The 17654-nt window shown below is 35.2% G+C and overlaps 1 protein-coding gene across 3 annotated transcripts; it reads left to right on the top strand.

Annotated features, from left to right (window-relative positions):
• Positions 1–9080: 9080 nt before the first annotated feature.
• LOC109214062 (glucose-6-phosphate 1-dehydrogenase 4, chloroplastic) lies at positions 9081–17356 on the top strand. 3 transcript variants are annotated; one of them, XM_019377941.1, is made up of 12 exons: positions 9081–9379; positions 11749–12087; positions 13088–13204; positions 14435–14529; positions 14928–15042; positions 15167–15372; positions 15464–15572; positions 15657–15697; positions 15785–15905; positions 15989–16188; positions 16452–16652; positions 16741–17356. In XM_019377941.1, the coding sequence occupies exons 1-12, from the start codon at positions 9269–9271 to the stop codon at positions 16976–16978; spliced, it is 1893 nt and encodes a 630-aa protein (XP_019233486.1). In that variant the 5' UTR covers positions 9081–9268; the 3' UTR covers positions 16979–17356. The 3 variants fall into 3 exon arrangements, with proteins under 3 accessions (XP_019233486.1, XP_019233487.1, XP_019233488.1); XM_019377942.1 differs by having other exon boundaries at positions 11755–12087; XM_019377943.1 differs by lacking the exon at positions 13088–13204.
• The last annotated feature ends 298 nt before the right edge of the window (positions 17357–17654 follow it).

The following is a 17654-nucleotide window of genomic DNA, read 5'->3' on the forward strand; positions in this document are numbered from 1 at the left end:
TTTCCAAAACAAACCCTCAAACGAAACCAAGGGTTTTAAACATAACCTTCCAAAAAGGTACCTGCAAAAAAGAGAGAATTCAAACAGTTTAAATTTATCACTAGAAAGATGAGGGAACTGTAGAAGGTGCATCAACGGCAACGGGCTCAACTTGGGCAGGAGAATCAACAGTTGCGGGTTGAGCTTGATTCGCAGCAACAGGCTCTACAGGGCTTGGAAGAGTTGGGATACCCATATCAACTTCAACATTCACGGAAGCTTCGGCCACAGGAGAAGGAAAATCTTGAGTTTGCTGAGCTTTCTCAATGGTTTCATTGATCTTAGCTAACTCAGACTCTAAGTTGAAATTTTCTTGGCCAGCTTCAATCAGGGTACGACGGCGTGAATTCAAAAATGCCCAACTTGCCTCAATAGCAGATTTTTCTTCAAGGGTCTCATAATCCCTTTTCCCAATCAGCAATCTCATTCCTGAGCTCCTCATTTTCAGCCAAGGCAGAGTTGTAAGAAGTTTGAAGAGAGGCATGGGAGCTTTCTAAAGCACGCACCTTATCAGAAGAGACTCGAAGGTCTTCTTGTGCTTGAGTTAAGCTTTGCACGAGCTCCCCAGCATAAGTTTCTTTTTGACTCAAGAGAACCTTTAACTCTCTGTTCTCTTCACTAGCCTTGGATAGCTGCTCTGAGAAGGAAGTTTCAAGACGAGCTCTTTCTTTATCTGCTTGACTCAAAGAAGCGTTTACAATCCCCAATTCCGAAGTCAAGGCTTGAACCTGCTGCTCCAAGGTACTCTTACTCTCTTCCAAATATTCCATATCAATTTGCAAGCTTTCGTACTGTTCCTTCCAATTGAATGCCTCTAGCTGAGAATCATGTGCAATCTTCTCTGAGGAGGTAATTCTTTTCATCATTTCTGTGCCGATAAGATTGGCCTAAAAAAAAGGAAAGGGAAATAAGAATCCAAAAGATAGGAAAATTACAAAGTAAAAAAAAGAGAAGGTAAATACCATCAAAGTAGCATGCACAATATCATTCATCAGAGTCAAGGAACTATGGCTCTCCAGCTTTGCTTTTTCAATTGGGCCAATTAAAGGCTCTAGCCATACATCCGCCTGACCTGATTTCCTCAAAAGGCTGCTCTCAGCAGGAACTTCAGTAACCACCCTCCTCATAGCGGCACTTCTACTTGAAGAACCCACTTCAGTATGATGAACGATTGGAGGGGGAATTATCGAAGGAGGAGTGGTAGAAGAGGTAAGAACAGTTGAGGAAGGAACAGTAACAGCTGGGGTTGGCAACGAAGGAATCACAACACGGGAGTTGAAAAAGAGGCTAGGGGTGTTTCATTTAAAACAGGCCCTAAACTCCCACTATCAAAACCGCTAATAAAAAGCTGTTCAATGGACTCACGAGTATCACCGGGGTCAACGTCGTCGTCAGGAACTACTACCGGGGCTTCAATGGACTCGATAAGAGGAACAGAATGACGGGGAGATGTTTCTGCTTCGTCATCGGAAGTTATGCGTCTTCGAGCTCGTGGCCTTGTCACCAAAGAGCTCCCATCTTCCTCTTCTTCGGAATCTTCTTCTTCAACGGCTTTTCTCTTCGACGAGGAACCCAAGACTATTTCTTGAGCTCTTTCTAAAGAGATACGGGTCCCGAAGAGACACGGGAAGCCGCAGCTGCCTCGGCAGTAACTCCTCGAATAGCGAATCCTGATAAAAAGATGGATTGAAATTAGAGCCATAAAGAGAAATATATGCATGAAAGATGAAACAAAATAGAAGCTCTTACCATGAGTCTTTACTTTCCAACCAAAACGGTTAGAAAGTGTCTTCCAAGACCTACCATCTATTGGTGCGGTCTTCAGTAACTTGTCTACCCAACCACGAAAATTGGGAACATCTTCCACAATTCCCATGGTTGCTAAAAAAAGAGAAAAGCAAAATTAGAAAAGTTGATAAATTTGAAGGGAAAAGGCACGAGAAGGATAAAAGACTTACGTGCAAAATTCTACTTCTCAGGGAAGGGAACGTTATCTTCACCCACTAAACCAGCAGTGGGGGCAGCAACAAACTGGGCATACCAGCCACGGTCCTTGTCATCCTCAGGGCTCACCAAAACCCTCTTACTCCTGGCTACTAGTGTAAAAACACCATTGCGAAAAAGCCTAGGGGAGTAAAGATGAATTAGGTGAAGGAAAGTAAAGGGAACACCAGCTGTATTGGTTAAATGCCTCAAACAGGCAACAACCCTCCATATGATTGGGCCAATTTGACCCAAACAAACATTAAAGAACCGACAAAACTCAAGAATAACTGGGTCAATAGCTGGTTTAAACCCTAAAAGTGAAAGGGTATGTATAAACAAAAGAAAACCCGGTTAAGTAAGAGGTAATTCTTTCATTTGGGTTAGGGATGATAATGGGAAAGTCATCACTCCAAGGGCAGTCTTTACGAACTACAGGAGTCAAAATTTCTATAATTTGAGTGGGAAAAACATCAGCACGATCTGAAGCAGAAACCTGATTCCCAAGAGATTCCCTGTCAAGATAAAAAGATAGTTCCGTAGGGACTATCTCTTCTACTAAAGGCTCACGTAATGGTTCAGAAAGTTCGTTACCCCTAGAAGAAGATTTTTGAGAAAGGGAACCTCTGGTTCTAGAAGAAGGACCAGAACTAAGAGATAAAACAGAAGAGCCTCGTGCAGATCTCGAACTACGGTGCCTACCTCCCCTTCTGTCCCTACTAGGAGCACTAGGGAAGGTATCAACAATGAAAACCCTTTTAGGGTTAGGGTTCGATGAAGACATAATGAAGAAGGATGATACGGGGAAGAAACAAACAGAGATTTGAGAAATAAAGTGTTCAGTAAACTTTATGAGGTAAAAGACAAAGAAAGAAATTATATTTATATTGATAAGCAACCGTCAAAGGGAAAAGTGCAATAATGGAAGGACCATAATAATGATAACTGACACTTCGTAAACAGGGAAGCCGAAAAGAAAGCCTAAAAAAGTGCTGCACAACTGCAGAACTAATAGGAAGGAGACACGTGTGAAACGCATTAAATGGAAGTGACAATTGAAGTGTCAATTCTGTCACAACATTAATGGTGACAAAAATTCCCGTTTTAATGAAATCCACTTCCCAAATATTCAATTGATGAATAAATGGCAAGTGGGGGGACTATCGGTATAGGGAAAAATTAAGTTTACATATTAAAGTAGTATGGAAATGACGTGTCGTAGACTGGTCAAATGGTCAAAAAATTACAACTAGCCAAGAGGCACGAGCAGCAATGGATACGAGCAAAGGCAAAGGAAGAGGCACGGGCGATTATTCAAAGGATTCAGCGCCCATACCTATTCAAGAACATTTAAGTTCAAGAATCAAGAAGAATCAAGGGAATGAATCTGACAACACATGAGAGTCCAAATACAGTATTTAATAAGCATTAAATGCTAAAAACGTTAGAGACTATGTCTTAAATATAATGATTATGTAACGTGGCATTTAATGCCATTAAACTGCCCATAATAGCCTTATTATGACAAAGGCAAAACGCATATCTCTGAAATAGCTATAAAAGGGAGATAACTGATCAATTGTAGGGATACGAAATATTATCTGGATATACTTCGGTTTACTGGTCTTCTTTTGATATTCTTGCTATCCGAATTGCTTTCTTTTATTCATTCTTGCGATTATCAGTAACCCGTGTTCTTCTAAATTATAGCTTTAGTCAAAATTCCATTTTTTGGTTAAACACATTGTATAAAGAAAAACATTGAAATCTGATTTTTATTGTTTCTTTGTGATTTTTACTAGTTATTATGATGGCTTACTTATTTCACCTGTGAGTAGTGGCTATTAAGTTCTGATAATGTTCCATAAGTAATCAATTAAATTAAAATATAAATTATTTTTTATTTACATTAATTGTGAATTAAATATATTGTAATAATCAGCTCAATTATAATGTTAACAGCTTTAAGGATATTTTTGTCTTTTTAACAGAAAAAAGTGCTTACCAGCACTTGTTTACCAAACACTTTAACAGCTTTTTTTAAGTGTCAGCACTTTTATCCAAACAGGTAACTGCTTATTTATAAAATAAGTTTCAGCACTTAAAGCTACTTTTAAGCACTTGTGCTTAAAAACTACTTTTAATTTTTTCCAGCTAATCCAAACGGGCTCTAAGTAAAGGATAACGCACACAATGCTGAATTTGGTTGCTTCAATTATTCATTTCAGAGATTGCTTTCGTTTTTTATTTTCTTCTTATATATGCAACCAGAGGCGGACCTACACTATAAGTTGAGGGGTCACCAGCATCCGGAAACTTCGGCAAAAACTCCATATACACTTACAAATGTCTTAAAAAAATAGTCAGATATTGGCATAGCCCCCGTACCAATCGTTATGAACAATAATAAATTATATTGAATGTCATAGTGCTCCCACGACTGCTAATCCTGGGTCCGCCTCTGTAGGCAACATGGTTTTGTAGACTTGACCTTTTCTTTCCTACAGTAAATAATTGTAAGCTTTAAAAATATTCATATTGTGACAAATTATAGTATATTCAATTATTTTATTCTTGGGTAAATTTTGCATATAATAATCTAACTTTCACTTTATTGCACCAAAGTCATGACTAACTTTTGTAATAGAAAAATAACTCAATAACACTACGCATTACAGAAATAAAGAATATCCAAAAATACAAAATTATGTCCCGAGAACATAAGAAGGTTGTGACTTGACCTTACACAACATTGACGTGATACCACTTTTTAAAATAAAAAAGTCCATTTTGTAACCAAGAAAATTGAAAGAACTATTTTAGTAGTCAAAGGAGTTTTATGGATTTGAGCAACTCCAGTTTTTCTTTCTTTTCCCTCTTTGGCAGACTAGAAGAAGAGCAGCTCCAAATAGCTCCATCTCAAGCATTTATCATCAGCTTATCTCATGTATACTGCTCCACTTACCATTTGATTAGCTGTTAGGTCTAAGCTTTAGATCATGCTAAATTGCTAATGTACTTGCTTTAATAGTAATAGGCAATAAATTTTAAGTTGCAATTAATTATTTCTAGCATTATAACGTGATACTTTTTAAATCCTATGAATCCGCAGTAGAACTAGACATTTTGGAGCACTTTTTTTTTTTTTTTTTTTAAATTTTCCAGCTGGCCAGCCAGTACATGAATGATGTTTGACACATCTATTCTACAAGGAGTAGCTTAAACTTATTTTCCTTTTTTTATAGTGGTGAGATATATATTGGATATACTTATGCGCATTGAAAATTAAGTTCCCTTCATGTTGTGGTCATACACATACCAATTAACATGAAAGCAAAATCTTCATGAGAAAACTCTACCTAACTCTAGGAGAATATAAACCTTATACTTACAGTAAAGATGTGCAATTGTACATAAGAATTTTTTATCCCAACCCGATCCTTTTAGGTGATAAATTGAGAAAAATTACTATATCTTAATTAACTATCGTCAAGTCATAGATCTTATTAAAAAAACAAATGTCGTGCGTTTATAATTATTGCGTAAAGTGCATGAAAGAGTTACTATTACACAATTCATTAACTTAAAATCCGAAATATACCTCTATTAGTAGGGTCTACAACGGGAGCAATCATTCAAGGTTCAAATAATGGTGATTGCACAAATAGATTATTTGGTGCCACTATTTAAATTTTGACTTCGTTAACCAAAGCCTTATAAAAATAGTCTTTGCCAGAATTTTGAAGCATGCTCGTTAGAGTATTTTGGGCAAGCTCCTGACAAACGCTTGAAGTTTTATATTTGATTTGGCAAAAAGTTTCTTCACTAAAAGTTACGGTAGTTGTCATAAAATTCTTATGGTTACTACAATTTTTTCGCAATTAGGCACAAAATTTTGATGGTTACCATAGTGGTGGTGCAAAAATCATGGCAAATATATAGTTAGGCACAAAAATTTGACCGTTGCCATAACTATTCTGCAAAAGTTTTATCACCATGTTTTGCCCCAATATCAATGTCAAATGACTTCAATTTGATATACAATTTTCTACTACCAATCTTAACATGTTCCAATAGTTAGATTCAACTTAAATCTTCAAAAATCAATAGACTCATTTTGTCTTCTTCAACAAGATATTTTCAAGCTCAAACAAAATTCAAAAGTATTTTTCATTTTTCTCCCATCAAACCAATCCAAATTATTAAAGATAGACAACATAAGCTCAACATATCATTACCCACTCAATTTTAACCATAATGCCATATATTTATTATTTTTTAATTTTAATTGTGTGCTCATAATTTATTGAAAGAGGAAGAAGGAAAGGAAGAGAGGAGGAGAGGAAGAAGAGGCAAAAGGAGGAAGAAGAAGAAGAAGATGCACAAGAAGGAGGAGGAAAAAAAAAGTTCGATGAAAGGCTAAAACGCTTAAATTTCTTAAATAAGGTCAAAATATAAGCGGCGGTCTTAAAGAGGTCCCTCCAATGTAATTTCTTGTTTAAAAAAGAAGAAGAATTCACCAAAATAGCTGATAATCCAATTGCTTAAACTAAAAATATCTAGTCAATGCATAATATATGCCTAAATTATGTACTACATGTGTATAATTATGTATAATCAATGTATAATATATGTATATGACTAGAATAAGTAAATAATGAATATGGCCGGCTATTTATGTAAAGATCCCATGGGTCCAATATCAAGAATCAAATGGGGGATCTGCAGCCGTACCCTATATTTATGCCACCTTTTAACATGTACAATATTTTTAAAAATTATTGTTTGGTAGCCAGCTGACAGAAAAATTCGTAATAATATGACAATTATACCCCTGACCATAAGATATAAAACTTGCATCACGCATTAATCGCGTGATCTGCAACCTCATTCGTGAAAATAGATCTCCTCTTCTCCTATCAACAACTTTATCAAAAAATATTAAAACTTATCCAGATCATCTTTAGAATCACACTTGCATGAAGATGTTTCACGTTAAAGCCAAAACTTCATGCTAATGCAGCATGAAGTTTGTTTTATGTTGAAGCTAAAACTTCATGCTAATGCATGTTGAAGTTATATATCCTGCAATCTACAGTTTTGTCATGAGTTTTATCCGAAACTTCAGTCTAAACGTGCTGAAGTTATTTAGTTCATTTCCTAAAACTTCAAACTAAACATACTTAAGTTTTTTAGTTCATTTGTTAAAACTTCATACTAAACATGCTTAAGTTTTTTAGTTCATTTGCTAAAACTTCAGACTAAACATGCTTAAGTTTTTTAGTTCATTTGCTAAAACTTCAGAGTAAATATGGTTATGTTTTTGTCTTGCAGTATGTAATTTTCTAATGAGTTTTTGTAATGCATGCTGAAGTTATTTAGTTCATTTGCTAAAACTTTAGACAAAACATGCTGAAGTTATTTAATTCATTTGCTAAAACTTCACATTAAACATGCTTAAGTTTTTTAGTTCATTTGCTAAAACTTCAGACTAAACATGCTTAAGTTTTTGTCTTGCAGTATGTAATTTTCTAAAGAGTTTTTGCTAATGCATACTGGAGTTATTTAATTCATTTGCTAAAACTTCATATCAAAACATGCTGAAGTTTTGTAACGCAGTATATAAATTTGTCCTGAGTTTTATCCGAAACTTCAGTCTAAACAAGCTAATTTTTTTTAATTCATTTGCTAAAACTTCAGCCTAAACATACTTAAGTTTTTATCATGCAGTTTGTAAAAAAGGGCAAAATCGTCTTTGTAAAATACTTTTAATAAGAAAATAGGTACGGATGCAAACGAAAAAACTAAATGAATCTATACTATATTAAAAGTGGGAAGCCCCTAAGCCTAAAGTTGAATTACAAAAATGCCCTTCAAACTAATGAACCATTTTGCCCTTAACCAAAAAAAAAAAAAAAAAAAAGGAGAGAAAAAGACCCTATAAATAAATTAAACTTCCTACTCATGGAAAATGGCACCAATGAACTTATCCTCAACAAGTGAACAGACACTTTAATTTTTCCGTTGTATTGACGCACCCCTTCAGCGGCACTTAATTTCTTCCGTAGGTTCCTTTTTTAAAATATTATTTTATGATTTACAAAAGACTTCTCTCTGCTTGTATCACCGAGTTGTACAAAGATTCCATCCATAGCATGGAGAATAACACTTGAGGAGTCGCTGGAGATATGATTTCAAAATGACTTCTTGGATCATACTCATATCCTGGGTAAAACTTATAATATAGAAGGTATATAGCAGGATAGGAATATATAAAGTCGAGGCAATAGAGTAAACAATGCAATGTTTGAATTAACTACATATGAGTTGAAAAATACATCTACAAAAATAATCACGAAAGGCATATAAAAACGAAGAAGAAAAATGAAATCCACAAAAATAAGGTACATATACCAGCGTGAAAACCATTCATCATAGTCATAGATGGTCAGAACCAAGTGGAGATCACCGTTATTTCTTTGCATGACAAAATGTCCAATAAATCATGGATATTAGAGATTATTTTGCGAAGTAATATTTCTTGATTTCGATGTAGAGAAGAAGATTTCAAAACAGTTGTCCGTTAGGCAATTTTATTCATACATTATACGATAGAAGGAATATATATTCCTTCGGTTTAACGGTTTGTTTTCTTGCTTGACAACATCAAAACATACCAAGAAGAAATTGCTGATAAAATAATGTTTCTTAAGTAATTCATTTTATACAATGTTTTGATGAAATTTTAGATGTAGTTTGCATGTAAGGAATAATGAACCACTTATTAGAGAAGGACCAAGCAGGAGAAAAGATATAATTGTTACAAGTAAAATACAAGTTAAAATTACACAAATTTATAAGAAAAAATAGATGATTTGACATACTATGTAGATAAGTTATGTAATTTATGTAACGTAAAGCTTTGTTTAATATTATTAATATTATTTTATATTAACGTAAATTACCTGACTCAGCATACACGTGTCTTCCACGTGCCGAGAGACTAGTATAAATTAAAAGGAGTGACCAAATAGGATATCATTTTTACAAATGACGGGCGAAAGTTAAGCTGCAATTGCACGCGCAGAGAGGAATCCGTCCAAAAAATGTGAGAACCCAAGCCCAAAACATCACCAAAAGTCAAAACCCAGACATCAGAGGATTTGTCAACGTATTTTTCATAGTAAACAACGATATATATACTGGGAAATACAACAGAAATGTGTTGATCGGAAGAATCAAAGTGATGGCGTCGCTTTCATCAGTATCGCTATCAACGTCTTCATCAGAGATCTCAATCTTCCCCTCAACTAATCGGAAACTCGCTGTATTACCAACAGCTGTCCGTACTTTTCCGGTAAACTTTGAATCCATTTTCTCATATTTTTCCTGGTGAACCAAATTGAGCTATATGGTGCTCTCTATTTCCTCTTTTTATAAATTTTCAATTTATGAAGAAGTATATGAAATTTACTAGAAAAAGTAAGTTATTTCAGACTGCACGAAGAAAATTGGTGTTCATAGACTGAAGAATGTTGTAATTCAGTGATATAACAGGTGACTATCGTTCCTTGGGGGACAGCCGATAAAATTGGAACGATACAGAGAATAAGTAACTAATCATTTATTCTAGTTTCGAATTTGAGTGCTAGTGTGTTTATGTAAAAAAATGTAAAAGAATTAGAGGGGAAGAATGCTACGTGTATCTATGTGCTTTTACTTAAGAGTGAGTTCATGTGTATGTGTATATAAGCGCGCGTGTGTGTGTTGTATGTTTGTTGTTTGGTCTTAGATGAGAAATTTTGTATGTTTGTACGATCTTACAGCTTGTTTGGATGGTTGTTCCTCGTTGTATTGTATTGTATTGTTATCCCAAAACAATGTTTGTTTTGATTGTTTCATTAAAATTGGTTGTATTGTATTGTTAAATCCATTGTTCCGGAACAATGAAAAGTTCCCTTTTTTGAAACAACCGATTTGGTGTGGTGGGATTGTTTCCTATTTTTCTTTCCAATTATGCCCTAACTTATTACTCCATAATTCTATTTTACCCTTTATCTTTTTTCTATTTTAGCTCCAAATCTCCAACTTATAACCTACTTTGTTTTTTTCCAGACCAATGTTAAAGGTGTTTTGTTGTCTCCTGTTTTATTTTTTTCTCCTAATTTGCTTGTAACTCAATTCTAATTAGTTGTGCTCCTTTGTTTTGCCTTTTACTGTCTCGCTCCTTTGTTCTGCTTCCTTATTGTGTTTTGCCTTCTTCTGTTTTGGTTTTTAAAATTATTTTTATACATAATTTTGATAAATTTAATATTTAAACAATTGAGGGTATTTTAGTAAACTTATCAGTTACAGTACAGTAAGATACAGTCAAACCAAACAACAAAATATTATTTAACAATAACAAACAATACAATCTATCCAAACAATGTATTCATAAAACGATACGGTACAATACAATACAATACATTATAAAACGATAGGAAACAATGATCCAAACAGAGTGTTAGTTTCTACTGTCGCACTGATAAAAAGATCTTTTTTTGGGCTTAAATATGTGAAGGAAGACATCTAAATGTACCTTGATTATGATATACTGAACCGATGATCTACGTTACATTGTATGCCTTGACATTTCCATGTCAAACAAGTATAGCATAAGTATTGGTAATTTGTGAACCCTTCAATGTATACTTCTGTATACTTTTAAACATGACCATACCCCGAGTCATTTTAGGTTGTCTTGTAAGCTATGATCCAGAATTTCTTTTTCTTTTTCTTCCCCTTTTATTTTTCCGAAATTGCTAATCTATTTAGTTGTCCGTGTTTCAAGTGAGTATAGGGGCTATGTCATAATTTCTCAACTTAATATAAGTGGTTCTATGTACAAATTACTAACTACTAGTATCTTTAGTTTTCTGCCATTAATATTAAAGTTCAGATGGATAAGCACAGAAATTCCCAGTTATTGAGATTCTGTCAACCATTTTACCACCTAGGATTGGTCGCATCTCTAGATGCCCCAATAAAATGTGCTAAATTTGGTTGGAAGGAAGTTTTGACATAACACTAAACCTTTTCACGAAATATGTGATTTTTCATGTTTTGCACAATACACTAAGTGAAAGTTTTATATACACATTTTATAGTTATTGAAGAAGAAATTATCAAATCGCAAGCATAAGGCCAATAACTGGATCTGCTAAAATCGGTATTTAATTGAGCTGCTGAATGATAATATAATTAGTTATTTTAACCATGTTCTACTGCTGTCACAATTCTAAATCACCTCTGGGCTCCTTTCAAGACGAGTTTACCAGAAAAGATAATGGTAAAAAACTAGAAAGACGTATAAATCCGTTCCCGAGATGTGTCAAAGCGGTATTAACATGCATGTCCTACATGCTACAGCACCAAACTGAAGTATCTCTTCTTCCTGCATGCCCTGAATTCCTAAATATATTTAGTCGGGTGAACTGGTTGACTAGATGAATCCAAACTGTTGGCAATATTTTCAGTTTGACTGATACTTTTTAGTAACTCTTTCATCTTCGAATCAGAAGAAACTGGTGAATCATGTTTTTAGCTTTGTCTTTTCGTAGCTCACTTTTCCTGCATTCTATAATAGTGTGGTTTAGTTGGGGAATTCATTGCATGCATCTTTTCTGGCCAATTCCATTGTGATGGCGAATATTTGTCTGGAGACTGATATAGATTCTTTCAAAGGGACAGACAATAAAGAAAACCAGAACACAAATGATTAATGTGGCACATGTTCAACCTCCTGAAGTCAACAAACCGCATTGTTCCATAAGGTCTACATCTTTCAATGTGGAAGGAACTGGAAGCACTACTTCACTTGATGAAGAAGTTAAAGTTGATGCTTCTGGGATGGAGGTTTCCATAAAGTTGCCTTTGTTTGAGACTCCATCATCCAGTACTGATGCAGAAACTGATGATTCAGCCTCTCTTAGCGTTGCAGTTATCGGGGCCACTGGTTTACTAGCCAGAACGAAAATATTTCCAGCATTATTTGCTTTGTATTACAGTGGTCATCTTCCAGAGGTAGGTACATTGGATCAACTACCATTCTGCTCCTTTTTGACATCTATACATCTGTTGATATTTCTATCCTGTTCAGTGTCCATAATATTCATGTCTAATCTGAGTGGAGCATAATTTCTTCTTAAGTTTTTGGTTGGTCGGTTAAGGGTTATAGATGCAGTATGAAACTTATACCCGATAATCTGTTATGGTGCATCCTTATTTTTATAGAAGACACATTCCTTGTGCTCCCTTTCCTCATATGAGTAGGAAATGAGTTGTTAATGAACCAGCTTGTTCAGAAAGTTTATGTTAGTTCAGATTTTATTTTTTGTCAATGTTTAATATGATTCCATACAAATATATAATTAACTGAGTATGTTGTTAAACGATATAGCACTGACATCAATATTCATGCTTCCTTTACTACTTAATAATTTAACATTATTATAATGTTACCCCATCTACTACTAAAGGCACATATCTTATTATATATTTCTATAGGGAAAATACATAAGTTGCTCCCTATACTTGTCCCGAAAAGTTAATTTCACGCCCAATCTTTACGGATATCCTATTACCACCTATCCTTATCCTAGATGAATTTATTTACCCCCTAAAATGCCACAACCAAATTCTACCCAAGTAGTGTTTACACGCACTGACACGTGGCATTTTTGCAGGTTTTTTCATTTTTTTTATTTCTTTTATTGGAATAATCCCCCCACCCCACCCCCACCCGAACCTTTATTTCTCTCCTTCAAAATATTCCAAATATTTTTATCAACTTTTCCAGCTTGCTGGAAAATTTTCAGCCACATTTGTCGGATCTCCATGGGCAACCAAATTACAACCAAAGAAGTGACTTTTTCAGAAAAAGTTTTTCTGATGGAACAATTGCAAGAGAAGCTAGCTGACTATATTGACAAGAAAATGATCTCATGTATTGGGTTTTTCTTTTCCTTTTTCTTCTTTCCTTCTTGGTCAAAAGATAAAAATGTAAAGTGAATTTAATGTGTAGAACACAACTGCAAAGCAAGAGGAAGCTAAGAAAGATCCAACAAAGTGCTGTGTTTTCGTTTCCACCTTGGTTATTTGCTCCAGCCAAGCTGTGAAGAACAATTGGAGGGTGGATGAGGTGATAAAATAGGTGGAGAAAGAACTATCAATCTTTAATTTTTGTTCTGTTACGATTATGATTGTATGGTGCTGCTCTCTTGTGACAATGGAGGAAAGAGAAAGAAGGAAAGGAAAGAGGAAAGAGAAGAAAAGAAAACGGGAAAATGAAAAAGAACAAGGAAAATAAAAATAAAAAGGGTTAGTATTACACTAAATACAACTAATTAAGTGTAATTAAATGTAACAACCAATGGAAAAATAACATCTGTAAAATTTAAGTAGCTTTTTACATTTTTTCAGCCTTCCACGTGCTTTGAGTAAGGTGAAATTAGTATCTCTGCCACCTCACCTTTGAAGGAGGTATTAATTTTACTTTGAATAAGGATAGGGTGGTACTAGGACGCCCCTAAAGGTTGAGTGTGAAACTGATTTTTCGGGATAAGTACGAGGTGCATTTTATGTATTTTCCCATTTCTAAACAATGGAAAATATAATTTCTGTTGTACCTCACAAGTCACATTAATTGGTTGTATCAGATTATAAAATTTCTGAAATTAACTAAATGAAACTATCTTTGGTAGCTTGTATAATTTTTTTTAATTGAGATCAAACATACTAGCTTGATTAACATCTAGAAGAACCTTTTGAGGGGGAGGGGTGGTGCCATGCTTGTTAAACTGAACTAGTTGAAGATGTATTAGGCTTTAGTTTTCTAGCAATTTGTGCCTTTAAGCTTTTGGCTACTGACCATAACACTTGTCACATTGCTTGTAATTTGGAGGCAAGTTACATCTGTTAGGATTAGAGCAAGTTTCATGTCAGAAGAGTGGACTCGTGTGCCAGACCAAGTGCAATTGTAGAATGTGAACTATGAGATGAATTGTGGGGCTTGACAAGGAGTCAGGGCTTCCACTTCTGAAGAGAACTGACCACATCATGAAGTTATGATATGGATTTGGTACTTTAACTTGAAGTATATAATGGTTGGTACTTCCTTGTCTGTTAGAATCATTTGAAGTAGATTCAGGCAAGAACAATTGATGCACTAGAAATCTGAAACTTTTTGGATAAAATATTAACAAGGTAGTCGAATAAAAAGATCAAGCTAATAGATTGAATGAGAATATTTGAAGTATCTTGCTAGTTGCATCTGCTTGAGTTTTTTTTTTATCTAAAGAAGCGTACCACTGGAAAGTAATATACAGATAAGGTTAACCTTCTAGGCTTACTGGCTTTTTGATGGCTGCAGAAATTTGGTATATTTGGGTACTCGAGGAAAAATTTGACAGAAGATCATCTGAGAGCCATAATAGCACCAACTTTAAGTTGCCGCATTGATCACCAGTATGTTCCTAACTTCCAAATGCATATATAAACATGTATCTTCGTCTTAGATATTTACCACGTCTATCTATCTATTTATATCATTTGAAACTTTAGAAATATGCGCACACGCACACACACCGATTCTATTCTAGATTTTGAGGTTTTAACTAAAAAGATTCAGACTTTTGCACTTCAAAATTTTGAGATATGTTTGCTAGAGCATCTGGAAGGCTAGTGAATGAGTTATGAGTGATTAGAGAAATAAATGTTTTCTGGAATGAAAATTCGCATACCTTTTGTATTTGATCTTTTAACATAAAAATTATTGAACAGAAACTCGTCTCTATTTCCATATGTTAAAATAAAATTATTGCGTAAGATGATTTATTATAACTTTGTGTAGTGTCTTTATGCAGAGAAAACTGTGAAGAAAAAATGGATGCATTTCTCAAAAGGATATTCTATCTTAATGGAGGGTATGACAACCGAGAAGGAATGTCAAATCTCAATACTCTCATGGAAGAAGGTGAGGTAAGTGCCACTGATGACTGTCCGTTTATAGCTTAGAAGATTTACTTTTGTGCGCTTAAGTGCTCGTTGTGTCCAATTTTATGCTATTTCTATTCCTGTCTTTTTAACAGCTCGTGTACCTTAGGGAAAGTTTGGAGCAAACAGAATATTTTACCTTTCTGTGCCTCAAGAAGCACTTATCGACGTAGCATCCTCTCTTGCTGAAAAGGCCCAAACGCAGAGGGGTTGGAATCGTGTAATAATTGAAAAACCCTTTGGTCTGGGTTTGTTTTCTTCTCATCAGTTGACTAACTCGCTTCTTTCAGACTTTGAGGAAAAGCAATTATACAGGTTCGAACCGCATTCTGTGATAATTGTGAGACAAGAAGACTTTGCATTCTGAATTATTTACTGATCACTGTTTTACTTGCCTGTCATCCAGGATAGATCATCTTTTGGGAAGGAACACAATCGAAAATCTTGCGGTTCTAAGGTTCTCTAATGTAGTATTTATGCCATTATGGAATCGAAGTTACATACACAACATACAGGTAAGTTACTTAGGATAATTGACTCTCAATTCACCTTGGCGATAATGCAAGAAGTCTTAATTTATCATTGACCATGTTTTTCAGGTCACTTTTTCTGAAGAGTTAGGCATGCAGACCTCAGCAAGGTAGCCAAGGTTTCAGTAAACTTATGTAGGTTACAAGTATGTGGCCCTAATCCTCACCCTCTTCTTTTTTCCCCCTTCTCTTAATAGATATCCTAATGGCTATGGGATATTAGGAGATGTTGTACACAGTCACATCTTCCAGACAGTCGCCTTGCTTGCTATGGAGCCGCCTGTCACCCTTGACGGTGAAGATATTCGTTATGAGAAGGTATATAACCTCTATTCTCTGTATGTTACAACAAAAATTTCAATAATTCTTGTTGAAATTAGTGATAAGGCTGTACTCATCAGGTTAAGGTTTTGAAATCAATACGAAAACTGGAATCATCTGATGTAATTCTTGGGCATTACGAAGCTGATTCTGGAAGTAACTTCAAGGATAAGGACAACCCAATACCCACATATTTTGGTGCTGTTTTATACGTTGATAATGCACGGTGGGATGGTGTGCCTTTTCTTATTAAGGCTGGCAGGGGGCTCAAAAAGAACAGGTGTGGCTACTGCTCCCTAGTTGAATATCTCTATTTAACCGTAAACTATTTGAAATATCAGATCCTACTGCATAAACACAGAGGACGTGTATAAGTTTTGATGTATATCTGGATTGCGCATGCTGTTATGATAGTTTCTACATGTTCCATTCAAACTATTCATATCTGTCTCAGAATGTGAGAATTGATGCATGCTTGAGATTTGTTATCAAATGGGTCTCTCCTTTTCTTTTCCCTAAATTATCCTTAATGTTGTGTTGCAGAGTCGAAATTCGTATACAATTTCGTCGTGTTCCTGGAAACCTTTATAATAAAGATGGAGGGCATATGCAAAATCTTGCCACTAATGACTTAATTCTGCGTGATGTGCCTGATGAGGCCATACTTGTCAGAATCAATAATAAAATTCCAGGATTAGGCATGAACTTGGAGGCTTCTGAGTTGAACTTACTTTATAAGGACAAGTAATGTTTTCTGTTTTCTTATTTTAATAGCTTTAATAGGATCTCTATTTCCTTGTTTTTTATGGTTTCCCTTGGTTTGATGCATTAGGTACAACGTTGAGATAACCGATTCTTATGAGCAACTTCTTCACGATGTAATAGACGGAGACAACCATCTATTCATGAGAAGTGATGAGGTTGAAGCTGCGTGGAACGTTTTATCTCCAGTTTTAAGTGAGTTGGACAACAACAATGTAACAGTTGAACGATACAACTTCGGTAGCAAAGGTCCAGATAAAGCTGGTAATCTCTGGGCTAAACATGGGGTCCAGTGGTTGGATGATTAGCAAATTTCCTATCAAACCATCATACAAACATTGAAATTCATAAAGAAGGAACTATTAGAAATCCACTCTCTCCATTCTTGGTCTTCATGGTCATTGATTGAGATGGAATCAATGTCAAAAATTTGCACACCTGTTACACACTACAGAAAAATTCGACTTTAGATCACCATCTCTCACCCCCCCCAAACCCCCCAACCCCCTTTTTTTTTCTTCTGTCATGTGGATATGACATTACACTAGAATCTGAAAGTTGGGGCGGCATTGTTGGCACCACTTGTTTGTTTGTTTGTTTTGGGTTCTGTCTAATTGATGAGGTAATGTGAAGCTGGTGGCATAGTGACATATTGGTGAACTAACCACTTTGCTGATTGCCTCCCATCTTCAGCTCTTTGACGGTGGATATTTGCTGTTGTTTAAACTTGTCATCCCTACATTTGGTTGTTAATACAACAACAAATACCCGATGAAATCCCACAAATAGGGTCTGGAGAGGGTAAAGTGTATGCATATTTTACCCCTACCTTATGAGGGTAGAGAGGTTGTTTCCGAAAGACCTTCGGATCAAGAGAAGTGAAAATGTAGTAATAAACAGACAATAGCAACAACAAGGTAATAAGACATGGAAGCAAATGGTGCAACGTCCAATAACAAATATCTAAGAATACGACACTATAAG

Source organism: Nicotiana attenuata, unplaced genomic scaffold (assembly GCF_001879085.1).
Source record: "Nicotiana attenuata strain UT unplaced genomic scaffold, NIATTr2, whole genome shotgun sequence".
Lineage (NCBI taxonomy): Eukaryota > Viridiplantae > Streptophyta > Magnoliopsida > Solanales > Solanaceae > Nicotiana > Nicotiana attenuata.

Coding starts and splice junctions, on each gene's coding strand:
- LOC109214062 (XM_019377941.1), top strand. CDS start 9,269: ATGGCGTCGCTTTCATCAGTATCGCTATCAACGTCTTCATCAGAGATC. Junction 12,088..13,087: donor ACAGTGGTCATCTTCCAGAG/GTAGGTACATTG, acceptor TTTAATGTGTAG/AACACAACTGCAAAGCAAGA. Junction 15,573..15,656: donor GTTACATACACAACATACAG/GTAAGTTACTTA, acceptor CATGTTTTTCAG/GTCACTTTTTCTGAAGAGTT.